This window comes from Calonectris borealis, chromosome 1 (genome assembly GCF_964195595.1).
Source record: "Calonectris borealis chromosome 1, bCalBor7.hap1.2, whole genome shotgun sequence".
In the NCBI taxonomy this organism is placed as follows: Eukaryota; Metazoa; Chordata; class Aves; order Procellariiformes; family Procellariidae; genus Calonectris; species Calonectris borealis.
The window spans coordinates 16,246,933-16,272,276 of NC_134312.1; the positions used below are offsets into that span (position 1 = coordinate 16,246,933).

The 25,344-nt window shown below is 41.2% G+C and overlaps 1 protein-coding gene across 1 annotated transcript in view; it reads left to right on the forward strand.

The window, feature by feature from the left end:
• The first annotated feature begins 4,814 nt into the window (after positions 1-4,814).
• The window catches only part of SLC26A4 (solute carrier family 26 member 4), a 28,686-nt gene continuing 8,156 nt past the window's right edge, over positions 4,815-25,344 (forward strand). Inside the window, exons 1-16 of the mRNA XM_075145678.1 lie at positions 4,815-4,969; positions 5,366-5,505; positions 7,674-7,784; positions 8,482-8,672; positions 9,145-9,309; positions 11,903-12,055; positions 12,167-12,249; positions 13,206-13,353; positions 15,755-15,868; positions 16,661-16,738; positions 16,941-17,036; positions 18,491-18,597; positions 20,492-20,561; positions 20,890-20,982; positions 21,068-21,163; positions 23,835-24,065. Of these exons, the coding sequence (XP_075001779.1) occupies positions 4,815-4,969; positions 5,366-5,505; positions 7,674-7,784; positions 8,482-8,672; positions 9,145-9,309; positions 11,903-12,055; positions 12,167-12,249; positions 13,206-13,353; positions 15,755-15,868; positions 16,661-16,738; positions 16,941-17,036; positions 18,491-18,597; positions 20,492-20,561; positions 20,890-20,982; positions 21,068-21,163; positions 23,835-24,065 (2,031 nt within the window). The remainder of the gene's footprint in view (positions 4,970-5,365; positions 5,506-7,673; positions 7,785-8,481; positions 8,673-9,144; positions 9,310-11,902; positions 12,056-12,166; positions 12,250-13,205; positions 13,354-15,754; positions 15,869-16,660; positions 16,739-16,940; positions 17,037-18,490; positions 18,598-20,491; positions 20,562-20,889; positions 20,983-21,067; positions 21,164-23,834; positions 24,066-25,344) is intronic.

Below are 25,344 nucleotides of genomic sequence, written 5' to 3' on the forward strand. Positions count from 1 at the left end.
TAATACTGATGGAATCAAAATTACTTCTTGTACTCTTGTTTGACAGTTGATTTAATTCTGGGTATGTCTCCAGAAGTAAGAATTTAGAGCTCTTTATACTCTAAATAACGTCAAAGTAATTGTCTGGTTGTTTTGGAGCTTTTTTCCCTCTTTACAAAAGTAGGAATGTGCATTTTCAGTACTTTGGCGGAGAAGTATAGGAGAGAGTATTAATTCTAAAAATATGTGCACAGGTTTAACTGATAGTAGCTTTCAAAAAAAAAAGAGATGTTTTTTATAAACCCCTTTTTCTGCTGAGTCAAGAAAGCAGTGAGGTCATGGTGGGTGCATGAGAACTGACCTGAATATTAATAGACCTAACTACATGCTTCAGTGTTCCCTTAAATGAAAGCACCCTTAGCTAAGCAGGATGTTTTTCCCTTTTTCTATTTTTGCAACAAACATCTGATAATATATCTTCTTTAATAACATAAACTGTGCACAGTCTTTTCTGAAAATGTACTCTTGCATTAGCACTACCTGTATTTGCCGCCACAGTAGTCCCTGGCTACATAGCCTCATTGCAAAGACACTATGCTTTCCTAGCTTGTTTTGAAGGGTGAAAGCTCTTTTTTTTACTTAGCATTGGAATAATATGTAAGTTTGTTTTTCCAAATGTGAAGTTATTGTAGAAGTATTACATGACTGCCTCAGTTCTCGAGTGTTCCTTGAAGTACTGAATTTACTTTGTAAGCTCTGTGGGACAGAAACCCTCATTTTGCCTTGCCTTTGGACAGTGCTTATCCCAGGGGCAACTGTAATATGGGTCCCGATGCAACCTGATACAAATCATTTGATAGGTAGTTAAGTTGGAAAATCAGCTCTCAGTTATGTCTTTCCAGTCCTCCAGTACTCTGTGGTGAATATTGCTGTGTACATTAATTGTGTAAAGTCTAAAAACGTAGTTCTGGAACTGAGCATCCCCAGTTCAGGAATAATGTGGAATATTTTTATTTTCTATGATAAAATGTAATACTTGCATTTTTCTCGAGGCAATGTGCAAATAGGGACGGGCATTGCAAGGTGTATTTGTGAGGAAAACAAGACAGTCCATCTAGTTTTGTGTCCATCAGTTGTGTCCACAATTGTGGTCCATAGCAAATTCCTATTATCATCCGCAAGTGCAAGTCTGCCCTAAAATGTTGCTATTCCATCTCCAGCTTTGGGAGAGCTGAGTGGAGGAGGGAGCAGGCTGCATTCCTACAGACCAGGACTATATATGCTAGAGGATTCCCTTCTGAACTCTACTGAGGCGGTCTCAAGTCTACACCAACACAACCAAGTCTGGGATGTTCAGATTCCCAAACACATGGGTGCACCAGGTTTAGCGAGTGGGAGCCTACCCCGAATGTTTAGTGACTAGGGGAAGTTAGATAGTAGCACTAGCATGTCCGTTGGAAGTGAGGAGATACCAAAGCCAGCTACTAAGGAAAATGAAAATGGGAAGCATCTCTCGAAACTCATTTGTCTGGAAATGGGATACCAATTGCAGCTGTGATAAAAGCATGTCTGCAAGACTTGCAGGTTAAGCTATGACTATTTAAGTCATAGCTTAAATTCTTCCCTTTATTCTGCTGCCTGAGATCAGACTGTCTGGGTTAATTCTTCTCTTTGAAAACACAACCAGAAGAGGCAGTAATTTCAGTGATAATTGTGTTCTGTGAGGTAGCGAGGTAGCTTAATAGCTGCTCACCTAGAAAGTGAGCTCATCTTCTACATCTTACTTGGCTTGAGGTTTAAACTCATACTCCCATTACTATGGAAGAAGAAACTAAGTTAGCTGAGAAGGCACTAAACCACTCCTTTCGAGTTTAAGACATGGTACAGAAAAGAGAGAATGTGAGAGGAAGGAAGAGAGGGACCATTATTTTTGGCCAGTAAGGACAAAATCTTAGGCTTTGATTCTTCTCCAGACATGACTTAGGCATTTAGATTTAAGGACTTGGGAATAGAGCATACAGTGATACTGTAAGCAGGGACTTGGAAACAGGCTGTGATCCATCCTAGGTGGTTTATTTCATACCAAGTACAAAATGAACATGATCTAAGTAGGAAATAGTAACAAATAATAAGGTGGATAAAAGGATTTAAAAGACTGATGTAGATTTCAAGCTAACAAAACAAGAAAAAAAAAGCCTGCCTTCTAGCTTGAAGGGTTAGTGTTCTAGGGGAAGGGGATGCTATGCAGGGCAGCACCCTGAGTGGGATCAGCAACATCACAGTTTAGAAACTCATTGCTTCTGATTTCACACAGATCTGTCTCTGTGTATAGGATCCATTCTGAGCTAGGGTTTGCATTCTTTATCCTCTTCCTCAAATAATTTTCTTTTCAAATACTAGTAAGTGCATTGTCTTACACAGATGGAGCTTTTTTCTTGAAACCTCTTGTTCTCCGACATGCATGCTTCTGTCCTGCCAATATGCATGGTCCTACAGAGTTCTCATCTGTACATCATCTGCTGATGATCCTACAGCATCTCATCACTTGTGAGATGCTGAACCTCAGAGTTCAATTCAGGCAGACACGGACTGCAGGAGATGAATTTGCAAGGAGCGTGAGTTACAGTCAATTCAGATTCTTCTGACTCTGGTCTTCTTGTGTTAATTGCCAAGTACAGTATGACACTTTTCCTTCTTGATATCACCCAGTTCTCTTCTAAAATCATATTTATATGAATAATAAGATAATAGTTTTGTGGGAATTCTAGGAGAGAAGAATACATAATACACATCCAGTCCTGAAAATTTGGTTTATGTTCTATGTTTTAAGTGTAGGGCATCTATGTTGGGTTCCTGCAAATGTCTTTGCTGCTATTATTCTTTGCTTTAATGATTAACCTAGAAGCCATTATACCTTCTGGAATAATTTCATTCTCTTTGTGTTAATTTTAGAACCTAAGAAGATGTTACCACAACAGCTTTTTAAAGTTAGATTTCAAAACTACTCTTTGTGCTACTCCATTTTTATCAGGAGTGAATTCTAACTCAGTAGATTACTCAGTTTTGATGCCAGCTCAGTTTTCTGTATGTGCTTTAGTATATGTCTAACTGAATCAAGCTACTATTCTGTTTTCCAACATTAATTCCATTTCCCCATAGTATTACCTGCTAGCAAAAAAATCCGAAAGCTTTCCCACTCTGGAGTGAGTAACATTTACATAAGACCACTTTCCTTAAAACACAAACCTACCGCTAGACATTAACTGTCAGCTTTTACTCACTCCAGTGCTGTGCTTACGAGCTTCTACAAAACTTTACTCGGTTTAGGAAGCTGGCTGTTTCGCTGCCTGATACAACACTGCTCAGATCAAAGCATTTCAGCAGTTTACCTAGACATTTCTTATAGTACACCAGCAGGGGAAGCCTGTTGCAGAATTAGAAAGCCTGAACTGTGTTACACTATGAAATGTACTTTCAGCAAGCAGCTTCTTTCCAGTTTAGTGATGTTGGCTTCAAAATGCCTGAAGTTACGACGATGCTAAAATGCTTTGAAACCAAGGCCATCAAGAATATCCATGCCTGAGTGGTTCGTTGAACAAATATTTTGCTTGATGCAGTACCCTCGGCACCTCTTTGGTGTTAGTTGAAACATTGGCACTGATTCTCATTTCGAAATGTCTCCTGCGGTGAGGAGGACACATGCTTCACTTCGCTCCTGCAAGATCTTTGCTGGGTTGTCCTCCATACGTAACATGGAAGAGCTGCAGTGTAGCCAGCAGCACTCAGCATCAGGGTTGACTTTTTCAGCCCCAGTCTTATCTCTAATCCTAAATTACAGCAGGGCTGCCAGGGAGTTCATTGCCTCCAACCCCCCTTGGGCAAACTAGAAGCTGCAGCCCCGGGCCACCTTCTGTCATTTCAGGTGTGACACAAAGAGCCCGCGGGCTCCGAACCACTTCTCCTTCCTGCCGCGGCAGCTGGGTGAGCCCAGGGACAGTTCGGAGAGCAGATGCAATTTATTAGGCGTTTGTATCTTTGTGTGGAGCCAATTCCCAAAGCTTGGATCACGGATGCAGCAGGGCTTTGGAAACTTAGAGGAGGCTTCCATGTGGGCCAAGCCGTGCGTGGATCGGCTAGTCCTATCTTGTCCCCTCGGGCTCGTCTTAACAGCGAGCACTTCCGCAGGCCGCCGTTGGGCAGATGGCTCCTCAGGGCAGCTGGTGAAGGGGGACGAGACCATCCACCTGTCGGTGGGGTTCGTGTGCGTGCAGAGAGCCCCGCTCCACACGCAGGAGAGTGATTCCCGGCGACAACGACGCTCATCCCGTGCTGTCCCCGGGCGGCATGCCTGCCGGGCGGCCGGCTTTGAAATGCAGCCCCCCCGCCCCGGCACCTCCCGTCCCCTCGGGGCTGGGAGGGTCGCTTCAGGGAGCGCCGGCCCGGGGCAGGGCTTACGAGGGGGCCACCGGGGCCGGAGGGGGAGGGCGGACGGAGGCGTCGCCCGGGCCAGCCCGGAGCCGGGTCTCTCTGTTTCTCCGTAAATAAAGCGCCCGGCCGCGGCCGGCCGTATAAATGCCGCTGCGGCGGGGGCGGCTTGCCCTGCCCCACGCCGGAGAGCGGGCGCGGGCGCAGGTAGAGCCGGCGGCGGTCGGGACGGCGGCGGGGACCCCGCCTGAGCCGCCGCTTCAGGACGCGGACAGCTCTACGCCGCGGGGCCGAGCCGCGCCCCGGGCTGAGGGGCGGCGGGCGGCCGGGGGAGCCGGCGGCGCGGGCGGCGGGCCGCCAGGGGGTGCCGGCGCGGGCGCTGCTCTCTGCCCTGCGCCTCAGGCGGGGCCATGGCAGCGGGCGAGCGGGCGGAGGAGCCGCTGGCGGAGCTCAGCCACTACCTGGTGGCGCGGCCCATCTACAGCGAGGCGGGCTTCCAGGAGGAGAACGAGCGGCGACCGCCGCTGCCGCCCACGCTCCGCGAGCGGGCGCAGGCGGCCTGCAGGTGGGTGGCGGCGCCCGGGAGGGGCTCCGTCGGGCGCTGAGAGCGGGACGCGCCGGGCCCGCGGGGAGCCGTGAGGGGAGGCGGCGGGTGCCTGGGGACGGGCTGTCCCGGCGCCAATAAACTCCACCCGCGGGGGATAAAGTGGCCCAAGCAACGCCAATCTGTCAATAGATCGATCTTTGCTTCCCTTCATATCGAAGTGCGTGGACGCAGTGCCCATAGGGTGCTTCCTTCAGGGGACAGCACTTTTGACACCAGTATGTGCCCCATCCCTGGCTGGAAGACACGACCAAGCCAATCTCTGCCTCGCAAAATGTGCATCGCCCCAGCTTTCTGTTGTTGGGGGCTTTCCAGCTGCAGTCCCGCGAGGTATGTTCATCACTTGTTTTCTCGCAGATGTTCAAGAAAAAGGGCCTTTCAGATTACCAAGTCCTTTCTGCCCATCCTGGAATGGCTGCCCAACTACCGGGTGAAAGAGTGGCTGATCAGCGATATCATCTCGGGGGTCAGCACTGGCCTCGTCGCCACCTTGCAAGGTAAATCCAGGCACATCGGCCCTCCGTTCTTGAAGACGTTTCTATAAAGGAGCCGTCTGAACACAGGGGTGTTATGCAGGTGGAATTACAAATCTGTGACTTGTTATTTAATACTAGATATTAGGTATTATTTTGCAATAAATAATTGATGGATTTAATTTATTCTTTTTTTCTCTGCTTGCCTAGAAGATTTAAATTTCCTTTGATGTGCTATCAAGATGTATTTAACCTTTTTCCCAAGCCTTTTACTCAAAGAGTATTCATTTTGATATTTAAAATTTTAATTACATTGTGATAAATCAGATAGGTCATGTGGTCTTGGTTATCTGAGCCTATAGCTCTCCTGCAGCTGCCTACAAAAATCTAGTTATTGTCCCAAAATAATGCAACCTTGATATCTACTCTCCTTTCAAATTTGGCCCATAATGTTGTTCAGGTATCTGCAGAAAACAACCCTCAAGGAGGTGGTGGCATATTCACATTAAAAAAATTTATAAACTTGATGGATATTTACAGTACATGGCTTGCAATATTAAGTTTTCCTTACTTCCTTATTCCATTTATTAGGAAAGCATTCAGTAGATGAACAAAGAGAAAAGTGGCAGAAATAAGCAGAAATTAATTAAAATAAGCTAGTTAAGGAAGACTTAAAGAGTAGAACCATTCTGCCCGAGGCAGCTGATAAGGTCCACTTTCAAAGACAAGACTGGCTATAACCCTGATGTGATCCAGCACATTCATTTCTTTCATCTCAGTAGTGTTCTTACACTATTTTCACAATTTTTCAGGGCTGGGGGAGGTTAAGCTGGCTGTGTCAACCCCATATTTTCCCTCAATGGAAATTAAGTGTTTGCACAAGGGGGCAAAGATTCACATTGGGAACAAAGAAAGCAGTTTACGCATTCCCAATTAGCCACAAGTATTCCCTACTGTCTGTTCCCTTGGAGCGTGCTAGGAAGCCACAGACCGTCAGAAAAAAAGCATTACAAACTTCTGCCCCAGGCACAGGGAGACCTAAGGAATAAGTGATTTGTTCACAGACCCACAGAGAGTCTGTGTCAGAGCTGGAAGATCTCTGCCGAAGGTAGTGCCACAATTAGAGGACTTCCCTGCCTTTTTAAAATGAACTGGGCTAGATGGGCTTTTCATATGACTTTTAACAGCTATTATGCTCTTACTGTAACCCCCTCATTTATTTTTTTACAGTGGGGCCTGATTTTCTCACAATTAGATTCCACTTGTAAAACTGATTTCTGAAATATACTGTTTGGTCTCCCACCTATGTATTAAAAAGAAAAACATAAAAAAAACCTAAATTAGTGCAAATCTAAATCTAGCTGTAATTTAAAAAAAATATAATTCTGAAATTGTAAATCATGCGATACGGGGAAAATTGGCCAAAATGTTTGCCAAAAAAGAGGCTTCTGGGATCTTGGGGTCCCTGAAGTCCCTGACTCCTCCCAGCAACTGTGTGTGTTGCTTGCAGTCCTCCCACCAGTCACAGTAGTATGACCAGGACTTCAATTGTTTTGAACTCTGATAGGTTTTTGTGGTATCTTTGAAGGAGAATACACTCTGCAGTGGGAGCTAACCGGGATATGATACTGAAGGCAACTTTTTTTTTCATTGTTTGTTGGATTTGACGGCTTGCACCGGTGTACAAAGGAAGATGATGATAAGGATCAAAACTCTCAAATTTGTGTGATTTACTTTTGTTTATAAGCTGATACTGAAAAAAAAGTGGCCTGATTCAGAAGGGCTGAACATACTGAAGCATATTTGTAGTGCAATAATTCAGAGTCGGTGCTTGAAATTTCTGTCTATAACGAGAACACTTCACATTATCCCTCTTTTCTCTCAAGGGGCAGAGCATTCACTCTTGCAACAGTGTTCCCTCACTTAAACTTCACATCTGAGCCTATGTTTTGTGCTACCTATACAAATATAGGAACATCTTTCAGTACTTACTCGTCCAACTACCAGCGTGGGATATACAATCATTTACAGTCATTGATACTCACATCTGTGCCTCCAACTGATTTACAGAAAAAACACATTCTAAATTGTATCTGGACAAAAGGAGTAAATCTTTCTGAAAGTCTATTCTAGACAAGATAGTAGTTTGTTGAGAGATTTTAAATCTGACATTTGATGATCTGTCATTTCAGGTTTGGCATATGCTTTGCTGGTTGCAGTTCCTGTTGGATATGGTCTCTATTCTGCCTTTTTTCCCATCCTGACATACTTTTTCCTGGGAACATCAAGGCACATCTCAGTTGGTAACTGCATGTGTTCAAGTTACAGTGAATTATCTGTTACAAAATGTTAATCCTTACTGTGAACATTGATATTTCATACAAGATAACTACTTTCTGAACCAAATTGGCTGTGCTGAATATTAATATTGGTGGGTTTGGGGGACTTAAGGTTTATTTCTTCTCTGTACAGGCAATTGTGCATAATAGCTAACTTCAGTTGTGCCCCTGCATGCTTTTTGCTTGCATTTATGCTGAAGTTTAAATCTTGTCTTTGGCTACACTTTATGCCAGAAATTACAAGATCAAGGCCTCAGTAGGCTGTGTGAACAGACATTTTGTCTATCAGCTAAAGCTCAAGATGCTAAAACAGAGCTCTTAGACTTCTCTACAAGCCTTCCTTGCTGCATCCTTTTTTGATCACTGTGGACAATATCATCTTGCCTGTCGCGGAGACCCAGAACCTGTGTGTCCACTCCAGCCTCGCTCTAGGTCCTCACATCAAGGCTATGGGTAAACCTTGTTGATTCTTTCTGAATACTTTCTTTAAAATATGGGGTTTACTTCCTGTCAGTTCTCACATTTAAAATTCATGTTACAGCTTGATCTCTGAAGTTAAAATGTTAAATGTATTTTCTGATTTAGAGTTTGCTTGTCTAGTCTGATAAATGCTTCTTTTCAATCTATATTAAAGTTTAGTGTGTTCTGTTTGTCTTTTCAGGTCCATTCCCTGTAGTCAGTTTGATGGTGGGATCTGTTGTATTAAGCATGGCCCCTGATGATAATTTTCTCATAGATGGCAGTAATGCTACAGGGACTAATGGTACTGGGACACTGATAGACACTGAATCCAGAGATGCACAGAGAGTGCTGATTGCTAGTACCCTCACATTTCTGGTTGGAATTTTACAGGTAAAATAGTTGGCTTGAAGACACAAGGTTGATACTGCTTTAATTTTAATGGGAAAACATATGGCATGGAAATACCTACTAGGGCAGTAAGACATTTTCCTGTAGTAAAACACAAAAAGGAAGGAAAGTAATCTCAAACTCTGAAGAGCTTTTGGGGGATTATTCTTCTTATCCTGGGCAGAGTCTGTGGCAGCTTGACTGGGAGCACAGACAACAGAAGAATAGCCCTGTGATTGCAGACCGAGAGACCTGCATGAAACTAAGTGCTAATGGTGCATCCTTTCACATATTCCTTCAGGTCTCCTTTATTTCCCTGGATGGCATGATATTAAGCTACACTAGGCTGCAATGGGGGAAGATGGTCCTAAGACTCTGTATCAACACAGAGAAAAGAATAAAGCATAAGAAATCACCAAATAAAAGTGTACCTTTTTGTTGTTTAGCAAGCTGTTATTCTTCACGATTTTTCCAGGTAATATTTGGAGTCCTTCAGATTGGTTTCATTGTGAGGTACCTTGCAGATCCACTAGTTGGGGGATTCACAACTGCAGCTGCTTTTCAAGTGCTTGTGTCACAATTGAAAATAGTCCTAAATGTTTCAACTAAAAACTATAATGGTGTCCTTTCCATAATATATGTAAGTATGCCCTTCTAATCTGTTTTGGTTTTATGTCAGAATTTTTATATAATTGTTTATCTTCTGCTTCCATTTCATACAGGAATGGTTCATATATATGGTGGTAAGTAGAGGGCATTTGTTTAGTTCTCACTCTCATGATCTGCAGCTGTTCATTTATAGCTGTGGGGCTGTAAGTAGCTGCTTTCCTGGTTCCCCAGACCATGAAAGTCTAATTGCCATACTGAATTCTTTTTCAGGCAGAGCAGTTGTTCACATAAAGTTTAAACATAATTATCCCGCAAAACCGTTTTCCTTCATTAGGTTGTCACTTCTGGAGATTATTTTGCATCCCATCTCTGGCTTTCTGGCTTATTGTGAAGGATGTTTCATCATTTCTTAACACTGTCAGGTCATGTCCCAAAGCTGACCGGTCCCAAGCCTCTTTACTCTTAAACCAGAGGTCGTTCTGGTAAAGGGCATCGTTCTCCATTCCACACGGTAGCCATACTTGTGAATACCTAAAGAAGGATGTGGTTTCCCACTCTGTGGCCAGGTACCTACTGGTTAGCTAAGGTGAGACTAAAGGTTGCTGTCACAACTCCATTTGTTGATCTTAGAGAAAATGATCAAATGGAGAAATGTCTTGGCCGAAATACTAAATTCCTAGAGGTCTCATATTATGGAATAGTCTCCTTCCCCAGGAAAATTATTGAGAGTTTTGTCACTGACTTCAGCATGAACCTATTCAGGTTCATAGTGTTTTAGATCTTCCATAGCACTTCACATTAGAATAACAGATTTCTAAAAGAGGCTGTTCTAGACAAAAAAAAGTATTTACAGATTTTACATGCCAGTTCCGGCAACCAGACTAGCAAAAATACATTAGACATCTAGATTAACAAAAATAGGATGAATATAACTACAAACAGCAAGGTAAAATTTAGAAAAAATATCTGGTGAACTATTTGGAAAAAAAAAAAGTATTATGTTATGGGCCTTTTCAGAATTAATGAAAACTCTTTCCCTCAGAACAAGGAAAATTAGACGAGACAAAGTACTATCTGATAGACCTTAGAGCAGACCTGGCAGGGTGATGGACTCATTAATCCAGGATGTTTTTCTGTGTCTGTTTTTTATGTTTATTGAAGGGTGGTACATTTAGTAGAAAGCATTTTTGAAAAGGAATTACATGGTTCTTCCAGCTCCTGCAAGCCTGAGTAGAATGCTGACTTTTTAGATTAAAGCTCAAAGCTTCTGTGTTCTTACAGGTGAGCCAAGTCACTGTGTTTGCAGATGTGTGTAGAGCAAAGACTCTGTGATTTCTGGTCTGCTCAACCAGTGACTTGCTGTGTCAGCTTCAGCAAGTTTTGGACTTGCTTCAGAAGTGGTGTTTAACAAACTGCAACACTAAGCATCCAACATTAGCAGAATTCACAACCCAAAGTTAGGAAGTTACTGCTCCCCTGTGAAGTGAGGCAGTGCAAGAGATGGTCAGTAACAATGGGATCCATGGTAAGCAGTACAATGGGCAAGAAATGGCTTCAGTCACCCGAAGAAAGGCATCTGATTCAGTGTTTCAGGAAGGCTTCTTCTTTAGCTTAGCTTAGAAAACATAGCACATAGCACTAAGTGCTAATAAAGTACTTAGACATTTTATTTCACAACCAGAGTCTTTTCAGAATGTTAGTACTGCTGCTGCAACCCTCCCCTTGCCTTTAAACTGACAGCTCGGTATTTGGGGAGCTAACCAGGATGCAAGTCTGTTTCTAACTGCTTTTCTGCCAGATTGTTCTGTTAAAGCTGCTTCACTATGCATGGAATAATTAAATTTTCTTGGAGACAGGGGGCAAGTGAGAATTACCCTGATGCCCAGGAGGAGGACAGAGCAGTATTCTGTAATCAGCCCCTCATGTTTTCTCTGTACACTTGTTTGCAATAAACAATAGGACCAAGCAAGGGCACAGCAAGGGTAGAGAAGGGAGCTGCCTATTGCAGCCCACTTGTGAGAATCCTCTAGCCTGGGACTGAACTCTGCTGGGAGTGTTAATGTACCGTAAGGTGAGGTTTAGTGACTCTTTTTCTCAAGTGTAGGATTCTCCATATCCTGGCAGGACCCACATATTCATACTCATTCTCCGGATGTCAACAGTGGAAATAGGAAACATGTAATCCACAGACCATATGTACTGGGCACGCAGTGAACCAGTGTTTTGCCCATGGATCTGCTAGCTGTCTTTTGAATAGAAAAATGAGGTTCTCCCTTGCTATTCAGACAAAGTGAAGAAGCTATAGATTCTCCCTTCCTTGCTCCAAGAACTGGTAGAGGTAAAACACAAGTAGGGGTTTAGCTCTTCTTACTTAGTATTAATTTCCTAAAAATTAGGAAGCAGAAGCCCCCTGTGTGGACAATTCTTGCAGTTATGCTTTTTCAGTTAAATTCACCATTAAATCCATTCACGTGACAATACGTTATCCTCAGGCTCCTCCAGGCCTGAGCAAAGAAGTAACTTGGCCTTCTCCAAAACCCCATGCCTCTGGATCTTCTCATGAGTATTTTCACATCCTTCAAGTGGACATGGGCATGTTTTATGTTGTCATTTTTATTTTTCAGACTCTTATTGAAACATTTGAAAAAATTGGTACCACCAACATTGCAGATCTTATTGCTGGACTCCTCACCATTTTTGTCTGCATGGTAGTTAAAGAAATAAACGATCGGTTCAAACACAAGATACCTATACCTATACCAATAGAAGTTATTGTGGTAAGCAAAGGAGCGTAACAAAACCTGATAACAGATAAAATAGATGGCGCTAGCTACAGGAAGACAAGAACCCTTTTTAAGTGTTAAAATTGTTGTTTTATTTTATTACAGACAATAGTAGCCACTGGCATTTCATATGCTGCCGACTTGGAAAAAAAATACAATGCAGGCATTGTTAAGAGCATTCCAAGAGGGTGAGTGCTGTTGTTGCTGGGAAATAGGTATTATTTTAATTGGCTAAAAATGACAGTGGTAAGAGAAAAGACATAAAAGAGATATTGAGAGCTGTAACCTGAGTTTAGAACTCAGAGCTGGAGATTTCCTGAGTTTTACTTCTGGCTCTGTCAATTATGCCACCTAAATATGTTGCCTAGCTTTTCTTCACCTGTAAAATGGGCTTAAGAATGTCTACCTGATTCATGAAGTTCATCTGAGAATTAATTGCTTCATGCTCATGAAGTGAATATATGACTATGGAGAATTTAAAAAAACAAATTAAAGGATTTTTAGTAATGAAATTCTGCATAGATTTAATTTTTGTAGACCTGAGTTATCCCACTGTGGTTCATATTCATGCCACTACTGTTATCCCAATCAATCTTGTCACTTCCATAGTCACAGGAGCAAGGATGTTCAGGATTACACTGGTAGAGACTTTCACTTGAAAGATTCAGAGCACTTCACAGTAGTAACCTTCACATTCCATTTGGTATTCAGGGCTTGATTAATTAAAATTTATGGAAACACAGTAGGGGATAAAATGTTTTTGAGATCTTCTGAAGAAGTATGTTAACAATAGTATGAAGTATCATTAACATATTTATGTCATTCATCATACTATTCAATACATCCTTTATTCAATGCTTCAAAAAATGTACTTTTTCACTTTGCTATCATAAGGCCAAATCTCAGTCATGCTGAGAACAATGGGAGCTTTGTTGCTAACTAATAGCATCAGGATTTGGGTTATGGTGAGCTAGATAAGCGTGTTCTGTATGTCAATGGGCTGTTTCCACCTTTTTATTAACTTGCAACATTACACTTCATATTAAAAGTAACCAGTATGCCTCCGCCTCAAGCTCCTTGACAATTCTAGTAAGAACAGGATTTGATCAAAGTTGATAACATTAATATATTTTCTAAATGCTAGATTTTTGCCTCCCGAACCTCCAGATGTCAGCCTGTTTTCCCAGATGATAGCAGCCTCCTTTTCCATTGCTATTGTTGCTTATGCTATTGCCGTATCTGTGGGAAAGGTATATGCAACCAAGTATGACTATGCTATTGATGGAAACCAGGTATGTATAACCAAAATAGTTTACAAAAATAGTGAATTTAAGTTCTGTTTCATGTTGACTTATGTAGCCAAATGAAAGAAATATCATTCACACATATTTTTCAGAGTAAAGTTGAAGTCTGACAGGAGAAATTCTTTCAACAATTGAAAAAAAGTAGCTGAAACAGCCATATATTACCTGACAAATTTACCACACAGAGATGAGCCAGATATGCTCTATCTTCAGTATGGGCTTTTCATACTAATTAATTCCTTCTGTATTGCTTTAGAGACTGCAGTAGCTCTGCAAAGGTAATTAAAGCTAAGCACTGTATAGAGCAATTTTCTGGTGATGTTGAGTTGACATGGCCAGCTTTAGCAACCTGCTTTCCATTTCTACTCATAAGGCATATTTTGAGGTGTGTTGCTGGGAGGGGAGGAAGACAATGTCAAGTGAAGAAGCTGCTCCAGACAGCTTTATTTAGGCTTAGTCTACATGCAGGATTTGTATCAGTTGAACTTTTCAGTTAAGGCATGATTTTATTCCTACAGAATAAATTATTGAACTTCTCAGCATGACACCAGTTACATCAATACAAATATGCTTGTAATAGCTAAGTCCTGCAGCTTCACAGCAGTAAATGCCTACCAGCATATGAACGTACTTGAATAACTGTCTGCACCAAATGGCTGAATTGTTTTAACCATTGGTTTCTAAAGGCACATAGCTAGAACATTACATGAGCTATGCATTGACAAGCTCTTAGAGGATTCCTGCAGTTGTTCAGTGTTTTCACCAGGGATTATGTGGTTTGCCCATGGGCGTGGGAGAAAAATGTCAGAAAGCTTTCTTGGCCTTCATCTATGCTAATTTTGAATTTTATCCTTTGAACATATGAGAATATACGCTCACTACAATAAACAGATAAGCTAAGCACTCTGTTTAATGAGTCCTTCTTTATTTTAGTGCTAAAGTTTGATTTTGGAAACACTGTTTTGCAGTATGTAACAAAATTATACTGAACATGCTGGTCACTTTACAATACACCAAGTTCATATCCGGTAACACTTTGATTTACAGTTGCCTAAAATACATTGACTTTCAGTTTAATAAATCTGAATGAACAATACATATTTCTGGAAGTGCTGTTTATGCTGTTCTTTTGTTGAACATGCTGTTCTGCCAGCACTGACGTGCTTCAAAGATACTAATTAAATATTGTAGTAGTAGAATTACTGTCTATAAAAGCAAAGTGCCTTCCTTTCAATACTATGCTATGAATTTTACACATGCAGCCATGAATGATGGGCAAATAGTTTACTTGAACTGGAGAAGTTAAAATAACATCATAAAAGCAGGCAGTAAAATAATTTTGAAGGACAGGTCAATACTATTATATGCTAGTATGTATTTTGTCTTCATATATTCATAGATTATTAAGACCTATGAACACCAGGAACTATACTTCCAACATTTTCTTGCAGAGCACAGCTGTTACGCAGGTATAGGCATGAATCATCTAGGTCTGTTCTGTAAAAGAACATGACTTTAAAATCCTGCTCTTGTAGTTGGAGCTTAATGAAAAGCTTACAGGAAATTTCATGTTGGAGAAAAGAAGGGAGAGAGTCAAAATCAAATCTCAAACTATATTTTTAAAAACTTGCAGTGAGTGAAAAGCTCTTGTGACTGTGTCAGCTTGGCGAAAACAATGTTTCTGTCAATTATATGGGCTGCAGGCAGCTCCCAAATGCCTCATTTCCCAGCAGAGGAATGGCCCAGATCCCAGGACATAAAGCTCCCAGGGTCCTTGTCACTTGAGCAGAACAACCAGCATCAGTAGGCACCAGCATCTGTGACCCTAGGGCAAATCTATGAGAACACTGCCTGGGACTCAGCATGAGTTCATTGGGATGTTCAGAGTGAAAAACTTCTGGCTCAACAAACTAGAAGCTTTCAGTGAAGTTCCTGATCAGTTCTGCTAATAATACAATGCTTTGCATTAATTAAAGGCTTGTCTGAACTCAGACTGTTGTACTGATTAAAATTATTTGTTTAGCTGATGATACTTGGGAGTTAAATTTATACTAGTCCCATTTGTTGATGCAGTTATACGAGTGTAATTGTTAGAAATGTTAGGTTTGATAACATTGATGGAAATAAGCTTTAAATGTCTTTATACTAAGACAAGTATGTCCATGTTAGGGAGAGTATACCAACTTCATTGTATTGATTTCCAAAGACAGGTAGTTACACTGGCACAAGAAGAATTTGTGTAAACATTTAACAGCTATTACTAACCCATACTTTTCTCAATATTATTGTGCTACCTACTTTATAAACTACTATAGAAGCTACTGTCATTCTCCATTGCAAAATCGTCTTCAGGCATCTGTATTTACAGCATCATCCAATTATCTTTCAGGAATTTATTGCTTTCGGGTTCAGCAACATTTTTTCAGGTGCCTTTTCTTGTTTTGTTGCAACTACTGCTCTTTCACGGACTGCAGTCCAAGAAAGTACTGGTGGAAAGACTCAGGTAATGACTTCTTCTTACTAGTACTGTGCACAAGTACATTTAATTTTATATAGGGCACACCTTTTACAATGGGATGAAAATAGTCCTACAATGATTGTGTTGCTGGCACATGGAAAACCACAGGTATCTTAGCTAGCAGCTTGTGCTCTGGTAGTGAATCATTTTTGTAGCTTTGCCAGAAGAGGGCAATCAAGTTCTACATAGCATGAGTTACATTAGGGGTCAGAAATCCTTCAAGCCTAATTCCCCAGTATTTAATTCCCAATTAAGAGACTGAGTTTGTCACAGCAGGAATTCAGGAGGAAGGAGGAACTCCTCTCGCAGCTGCCTATGAGGTATTTAAGCTCCCATGTGCTGGCCTGAGCAGCCCTGCCATATGCCATTCATCATCTGCCCATGTGCCATCTTTCTCATGTTGAGTATGCTACTCTGTTTTACAGTACTACAGCTTTGCACTTTTTAACAGCGGAGAACTACAGGTTATCCAGCAGCCCCTTTTCCGGCTGACACACAAACTCTGCTCCTTTCATCTATCTACGCAACGTAACCCCTCCAAGAGCTACTACTTTGCGTGCAGTTGTTTACACTACCTGCTTAATTGAATTCCCTCTGTGTTAGCTGAAGTGTATAATGATTGCCCACATACACCTAAACACAATGGCATTTTGGCAGGTCTCCTTGTTCCTAAAGAAATGTAATGTGCAACTACTTGTACATTTTTCTTTGTAATCCTAGAAACATAAGATAAAGTCTTAATAAGTTCATTTCCTATAAACACTCTGTTCTTCACAGGTTGCTGGTATAATCTCAGCTGGGATTGTTTTGATTTCCATTGTTGCCCTGGGGAAATTGCTAGAACCCTTACAAAAGGTACCGTACTTGTCCTCTGCAGCACAGCCACCAGCATTATGAGATCCAAATGCTCAACTTTGATGGGCAGGATTAATAGCCCTGTTTAAACTATGGTGACTGATACCAGATGAGGCTCTGGTGTATAGTGTATAATGTTGAGCGCTATCTTAATATGCATCTTTGCTTCTGAATAACACTTTTTCATCACTTTTCTTCACAGTCTGTATTGGCAGCTGTAGTCATAGCTAACTTGAAAGGGATGTTCATGCAACTATTTGATGTTCCCCGTCTGTGGAGACAGAATAAAGTGGATGCTGTAAGTAACCTAATTTTTCTTTTCTCCCAAATGTTTTTGTCTGGTTTTCTTTTTGCCTTTTAATGCCATCCAAGTTTTTCTTAACTACCACATAAACAAAATTTTGTAGAGTTAACATCAGAAAACTTTTATGTGTGTCCTCAAAATGCAAGTGCCATGAGGTCAGTTAAAAATTCCCCATTGTAGAGTTTTACATAATATTCTGCTTATCTTCTTTATCCCCTATGCCCCACAGTAAGGGTGCCAATCAGGGTATTCCTGTGCAGTGATGACTTCTTCATAGCAATTACCATAGTTTACAGCAATCTTGTGTTGAGGTGGCTTAAAAATCATAATCAAGATGGCCTGTTGCCACCCTTACCATTCTGCTTTTATCTTTTGCACAGTTTAAATGGGTCAGAAAAGCTGACCTTTTCTTAATTCATGTACATATATTTATGTTGTTACCACATTAGCATCCGATTTGCCTGGATAATCTAAGGTAGTTCTCAGAAAATACTTTTTCTTGTTGTAGCAAGACTAATCCAAGCTAGAACGTGGATTCATTTGGCATGCTGTGGGATATATGAACAGGCTTTTCTTAGGAACCACTATAACCATATCTCAGGGTACTTGCTCACATCTCCCACTGTGTTTTCTGTGGTATAGACCTTCAGTGTGGCTGTTAGGGCAGGAAAAGATTGCATTGAAAGTATTTTCTCCATACAGTCCTTACTATGCATAGATTTTACAGTGTGTGTCATTGGGCAGTACCTGCCTTAGGTAGATCTGAAATTTTTTAGTCAATCATTTACTAGTCCTCTTTATAGGTAAAAGATCCCACTGACTTCAGTGAGAAGTGCGGGCACTCAGCGTTTTGTATGATTGGGTCCACTGAGTGTTCTGCCTGGGCAGTGACGTAGAGAGGAACTGAGGAGCCCACTTCAACTGTTCTGCCTGAATTTTCAGTGGAGACTTTAGAGCGTGCCATTAACCTGTTAATATGAAATATCTCTCTCTCGAATAGTTCTGATCCTTAGGTATCACTGAGGACCCCCCTTCCCTCTCTATATGTCTGCAGGTGGGCATCTTACAGTATTTTACATCTTGGGAAAATAAATTCTTTCCAATTTCTAAAGAAAGATTAACAAAGACTGCCACCATTAGAAAGAAGAAAATGCAATGGTTAACTGCATAATTTCACCAAAGTAACTGGATCTTTGAAAAATGTTGTTATGTTAAAAACAAATATTTCCTAGAAAGCTAACAATGCCTAATAAGATAGTGATGGATAGAAGCACCTTGGAGGAAGAGGAAGACTTCTGTGTGGAAGTCAGCTAATTGCCAGTGTGCTATGATCATCTCCAAAGTTAAATTCTTTTGCTATTCATATTGTCTGGTCTAGTGATTCTTTAGCATGACCAGGAGTTGTATGTTATAATTAAGAGACTTTACATTTGTTATTTTCTCTCCAGATGATCTGGGTTTTTACATGTGTAGCATCCATCATTCTGGGACTTGATTTGGGATTACTTGCTGGCCTTTTGTTTGGATTGCTGACAGTTGTGCTGAGAGTTCAGTTGTAAGTAACACAGGATCAGAAATAATTGTTAGTGTTATACCATGAAAAAGGAAGACAATATGCTGAAAAGCAAGATGATTTGTGGCAGAAAGTCTCCTTGGGTTTACAAAAATTTTGAAATGGAAAAAATCTTTTTTTCTTTAGAATAAAACACTGTTTGTGTGCTATCATTTAATTACACTGATAAAAGAGAAGCTGCATTATTTTATCATCTTGGGTACTCTGGTGGTACTTAGTCATATGTTATTTATCATAGAATCCTCATAGAATCATAGAATAGTTTGGGTTGGAAGGGACCTTTAAAGGTCATCTAGTCCAACCCCCCCGCCGAGGGCAGGGACATCTTCAACTAGATCAGGTTGCTCAGAGCCCCGTCCAACCTGACCTTGAATGTTTCCAGGGATGAGGCATCTACCACCTCTCTGGGCAACCTGTTCCAGTGTTTTACTACCCTCATTGTAAAAAATTTCTTCCTTATGTCCAATCTAACCATTCAGTTTAAAAACACTACCCCTTGTCCTATCGCAACAGGCCCTGCTAAAAAGTCTGTCCCCGTCTTTCATATAAGCCCCCTTTAAGTATTGAAAGGCTGCTATAAGGTCTCCCCGGAGCCTTCTCTTCTCCAGGCTGAACAACCCCAACTGTCTCAGCCTTTCCTCATCGGAGAGGTTTCCATCCCTCTGATCACTTTTGTGGCCCTCCTCCACACCCGCTCCTACAAGTCCATGTCTTTCCTGAACTGAGGACTCCAGAGCTGGACACAGTACTCCAGCAGTACTTTATGTACCCAGATAGCTGAGTTCTGGAAGGGGCTAGGAACATTCCAGATTAAATATAAAAAGATGTATGAATGGCTTCTCTAATTAATTGATCATTATAGTAACTCTTAGCATGTAATACTACCACAGTATGTTGCACATGCCAATAACCTTTTCATTTATGGCTTATACAAGACTGAGTGTATGCCTGTGAAAGAAGAGGAAGAGAAAGCATGAGAATAAGACAAAATTTTGTGCTTGTGGCTGATTTGTTGCTGCTCAAAGAACATATGGTAGTGGAATGGTGAGAAAAGGTGGCTTTGCCGAATCTTCTTTGGCCATCTTGTTATTTTTCATTGATCTTTTCTATGAAAATACAACATAACTCCTTTCCTTCAGCTCGGAGTCCAGAGAGTATGGTTACTAGCAATACCAAAGGATAGTTGCACTGTCAGCAAATGCATAAAATAAAGCCTTGCAGAAGTTGTTGCAGAATAGTAGATTATAAAAAATGGAATTTGAAGAGTCTCAAAAAACATTCCCAAATTCAACTCAGATTTGTGAAATCAAAATATAAAAGGGAGGCGAGGCTTTACAAACTTCAAAACAATTTGCTTCAACTGTTAAAAATATATCTGGAGACTGCAAAATATTTTGGTTTTGTTATTGACTGAAATAAAAATTAAAAGGTTTGGACAAAAAGTTTTAAGTAATCTGAAAAGAATGTAAATGTATTGTTTCGGTTGATTTGAAATAAAAAAAGTGATCAATTTTTTTTCAGAATAAGAAAAGATGTTTTTTCATTCAAACCAAACCAATCTGCTTTTAAAACATTTTTCTGGTTTGGGAAACAAATGGAACAAGTAATTCATTCAGGTCTACATAAAAATAGTGCAGCAAGTAGGCTGAGACCGAAGTACCTTGTCTTTAAAAAGCACCATTCACTACAAATTGGAAAAAGACCTTTGTACAGCGACACAAAACAAAGATACACCACTATTCCAAAGAGGCTATTAGTTTGGCAGAAGAGAGCAGACTACAAGTCTATGACAGTTTGTACGCAACAATCCCTTCAATTCTGTGAATGCCTAAGTATGATGTTTACCTTCACTGTCTTTTCTTTTTGTTTCTGTTAGTCCTTCATGGGGTGGCTTTGGAAACATTCCTGGCACAGACATCTACAAGAAGGTCAAGGACTACAAAAATGTAAGTCATTGCTGAGTTGTTTCCCTTCAGTCTACAAGCCAGTGTAAGACAAAGTTGTGCCTTGCATTTTGTGGACAACTTGAATTTGGAAGTGGAGTGCTTGAAGATAACAAGTTTCAGCATTAAATTCTTCATCTTGATTTAGATGGTTGGTCCATATTACATGCTGGGGCTGTAAGCTTCTAAAAAGTGAATCATCTCAATTATCAGCAAAGATTCACCATTTTTTGAGAATTAGATACGTAGTTGAACTGCTGAAACAGTTAAACTGCTTGTTATTAGCCAAAATATGGTTGTTGCTGCTTAACCTTATATTCTTTGGCAACAGGTTATAGAACCAGAAGGTGTGAAGATTCTCAAGTTTTCAAGTCCAATTTTTTATGCTAACATCGATGGACTGAAAAGCAGCCTCAAATCCACAGTAAGTGACATGTGATGGTTTTGGATGCTTCTTAACTGTCTTTGAGATTTCCTCAGAATTATATCTAGGTAAAATTTTTCTGTAGGTGGGATTTGATGCAGTCAAGGTATATAATAAGAGACTCAAAGCACTGAGGAAGATACAAAAGCTAATCAAGAAGGGGAAATTAAAAGCTACTAAGGTAAATCAATTTTTTTTCTTTCTTTTTTCTCAAAGGATTACTGTTAGAACTTATTACTTTAGCCTTAGTTATGGGTTCCTCTGTACTCATCTTTAAAATGAAGATGGAAAAGTGTGACTTACTATGGTAGGAAGTCTGGGACCTGCAGGAGACTTAGCAGAGCAGTACACCTATTGCCAAAGACCCATATTCAGGCAGCTGTAACAGTCATAGTGTTAACAGGAGTGGAAGCAAGAGATTCCCTGATCCTATCTCTACCCCTCACCACCTCAGATTGTCTCTGTGCAGTAAAAATGCCGGCTCTTCCTATCATCCAGCTTCTATGCACAGCGAGCTGTATCAGTTGGCTGGTAGACATAGCTTTCCACATCCTCTTTAAAGAAAGCATCATATGTTCCTCTGAGTATAGAATGTACATTTCAATAATTAAATGCTTACATTTAATTGGACAGGTGCAGGCAACCTATTAAATCTCCAGAGCTGGAAGTTAGAAATGGGTTTTCTGTTGTCATTGCTTTCAGTGCAGGATGCAGTATTTTCTGTATATATTACCATTTATGATGCAGTTAAATGCTCAGTTATGTGACATTCCAGCTTTTGACCTAGTCATTTTACCATGTTATCATACAGAGTAACTCTAATTCAAAGCTGAAAATACTGGTCTGAAATATCTCCTAGAAATGAAGCTATTGAGGGAGGGAGTAGCTCTGAGGTATTTATTTTCCTGGATAGTGGCCTTTTTGCAGCAAGATGCTCTTTTAACAAAGAAAAAAAAATGGAAAGGAAATACACTGCACAGAGGAGGAGGTAATTATGTGCTCTATCTTGTTTTTCTTTAAATTCTTGGATGCAGTATTGTCACCCGACACTAAGGGGGTAGACAGGTTCTTTTAGGGATCCTTGGCAGAATGATGATGGCACTAAATTGTAGTTACAATTAAAGCTTTATTTTTCTTAGCAAGATTTTATGATTAGTATAGCACAGAAGTTATGATTAGAATGGCACAGGATTTCTACAAACAGAATCAAGATAAGTAGCATAATACAGAATTTATAATACAACTTAACTTATAGTTTCTAATCACCTAGACCCTAACTTAACTTATGGTTTCTAATCACCTGGACTCTCTGCAGATCAGGTCAGATCTTAATACATGGTTTGATGTATCAGTATAACAATCATAATCTAGATTCAAAAATCATATAAAAGAAGACGAGTCACTCATCCAGTCCTGGGAGGAAGCAGACGACAGTGGAAGCGTTCCTGGCCACCAAAGGGTCACGGTTCTCACTGTCCAGCAGCAGTTCCAGTCCAAATTCCCCACTTAGGACTTGAAACTGCTTCATTTTATGGACAGTGCTCTGGGCACTGTTATGCTTCCCTGTTCCCCGTTCTGTGACGGGGTCATCAACAACATCTGGTTGGCTGGGTGCCTGGTAAGGAAGGGAGTAATCAGCCTGGTGCCCAGGAATCTTGAGGCTGGTAGGGAGGGGAAGAAAAAATCTGTTTGGTTTGTCAACTTGATTCACAGGACCTTGAAGGCCTGAGAATGAGGAGAAAGGGAATGAATACATGACCTCCTCGGTCACAGAGAATGGCTGCTTGCCTTATAAAATGGCGTTAGTTATGCTAACCACATTATCAGGGGTCGGGAGCAAGGGGTACCAGTCACAAGTATCGGTCTTGTTCATTCCTGAAACAGAAGTATCGCAGGGAAGTATTTCCTGTAACTCCAAAACTTTCTCCGTGATTAAATGCTAGATGCAGACGACACCAATTTGGGCGGGAGTGTTGATCTGCTGGAGGGTAGGAAGGCTCTGCAGAGGGACCTGGACAGGCTGGATCGATGGGCTGAGGCCAACTGTATGAGGTTCAACAAGGCCAAGTGCCGGGTCCTGCACTTCGGCCACAACAACCCCAGGCAACGCTACAGGCTTGGGGAAGAGTGGCTGGAAAGCTGCCCAGAGGAAAAGGACCTGGGGGTGCTGGTTGACAGCCGGCTGAACATGAGCCGGCAGTGTGCCCAGGTGGCCAAGAAGGCCAACGGCATCCTGGCCTGTATCAGAAATAGTGTGGCCAGCAGGAGCAGGGAGGTGACCGTGCCCCTGTACTCGGCACTGGTGAGGCCGCACCTCGAATCCTGTGTTCAGTTTTGGGCCCCTCACTACAAGAAGGACATGGAGGTGCTGGAGCGTGTCCAGAGGAGGGCAACGAAGCTGGTGAAGGGCCTGGAGCACAAGTCTTATGAGGAGCGGCTGAGGGAACTGGGGCTGTTTAGCCTGGAGAAGAGGAGGCTGAGGGGAGACCTCATCGCGCTCTACAACTACCTGAAAGGGGCTGTAGTGAGGTGGGTGTTGGTCTCTTCTCCCAAGTAACAAGCGATAGGACGAGAGGAAATAGCCTCAAGTTGCGCTAAGGGAGGTTTAGATTGGACATTAGGAAAAAATTCTTTACTGAAAGAGTGGTCAGGCCTTGGAACAGGCTGCCCAGGGAAGTGGTTGAGTCACCATCCCTGGAAGTATTTAAAAGACGTGTAGCTGAGGCGCTTAGGGACATGGTTTAGTGGGCATGGTGGTGTTGGGTTGATGGTTGGACTCGATGATTTTAGAGGTCTTTTCCAACCTTAATGATTCTATGATTCTATGATTCCATATATTATCTGCACATTAGAATGGCATCATCAGTGAGCCTGGTATTAATAATGAAGCTTTTGAGACTGATGAGGAACCTGAAGACAACGAAGATCTTCAAGTTCCCACCAAAGAAGTAGAGATCCAGGTGGACTGGAATTCGGAACTCCCAGTCAAAGTAAATATCCCCAAGGTGCCCATCCACAGTCTCATTCTTGATTTTGGAGCAGTAACCTTCTTGGATATTGTAGCTGTGAGATCAATAAAAACGGTAAGGGCATTTTTTTCTGGTGTTCCATGAAAATGAAACTAGTCAGTAGTATGTAAATCAAGAGCTGATAACTGAAGTTAATTTCTGAGTTTTTAAAAGTCTGTTGTTGAAAAATACCTTTAAAACTTACACAGCAAGAGGTAGAATATGGGGCTGTGCATATTTTAGGTGGAAAAAAAATCCAAAAAATGCATTAAAAGAACAATATGAAGGTTGCATGGTCAAGTACTCTAAATTTAGAACTGCAAAATGTGGTCCCCTTGTATGCATATGTTATGAAATATTTTAGTTATATATTTTATTTCCACATGCCTCCTGCTTTAATCTGGGCACAGGATGATGCTCACTCAACACAGAGGTAGTAAAAATTTTGTCTTATCATCACTTCAGTCTTTAGTCACAAGATTTATTTATTCACTCCATATTATTTAAATTATGAAGGAAGGAAGAATGAGTCATTTCCTTATAGGGTTTTCTGTGGCTAATATCAGAGCACTTCATCAACATTCATTAATCCATCTTCAAACATCACACTATGTAATAAGGAGATAATATTCCTAGTTTACAGAGAGGGAAATGAGGCAAAGAGATTAAGGCCAAGTATTTCCATTATTTTTTGGTGCCCAGTTACAAGTGTGTAGGACCAGACTGTTCAGTCTTCAGTCTTTTATGATATGTTTAGATTGTTGCTTTCACTAAGTACATGAAGGTGGTGAAGGGTCTAGAGCACAAGTCTTATGAGGAGCGGCTGAGGGAACTGGAGTTGTTTAGTCTAGAGAAAAGGAGGCTCAGGAGAGACCTTATCGCTCTCTACAACTACCTGAAAGGAGGTTGTAGCGAGGTGGGTGGCGGTCTCTTCTCCCAAGTAACAAGTGATAGGACAAGAGGAAACAGCCTCAAGTTGTGCCAGGGGAGGTTTAGATTGGACATTAGGAAAAATTTCTTCACCGAAAGAGTTATCAAGCATTGGAAGAGGCTGCCCAGAGAAGTGGTTGAGTCACCATCCCTGGAGGTATTTAAAAGACGTGTAGATGTGGCGCTTAGGGACATGGTTTAGTGGTGGACTTGGCAGTGTTGGGTTAACGGTTGGACTTGATGATCTTAAAGGTCTTTTCCAACCTAAATGATTCTGTGATTCTGATTCATTTTGCAGTTGGGACTGCTTAGCCTATCTATAAACCAGATCTTAGATTACCAAGACTGTAGTTTGTCAATGAACAGAAGGGGATGGAATTAGCAATCACCTATGAAAATACTATTATAAGAGACTTGCCTGCCA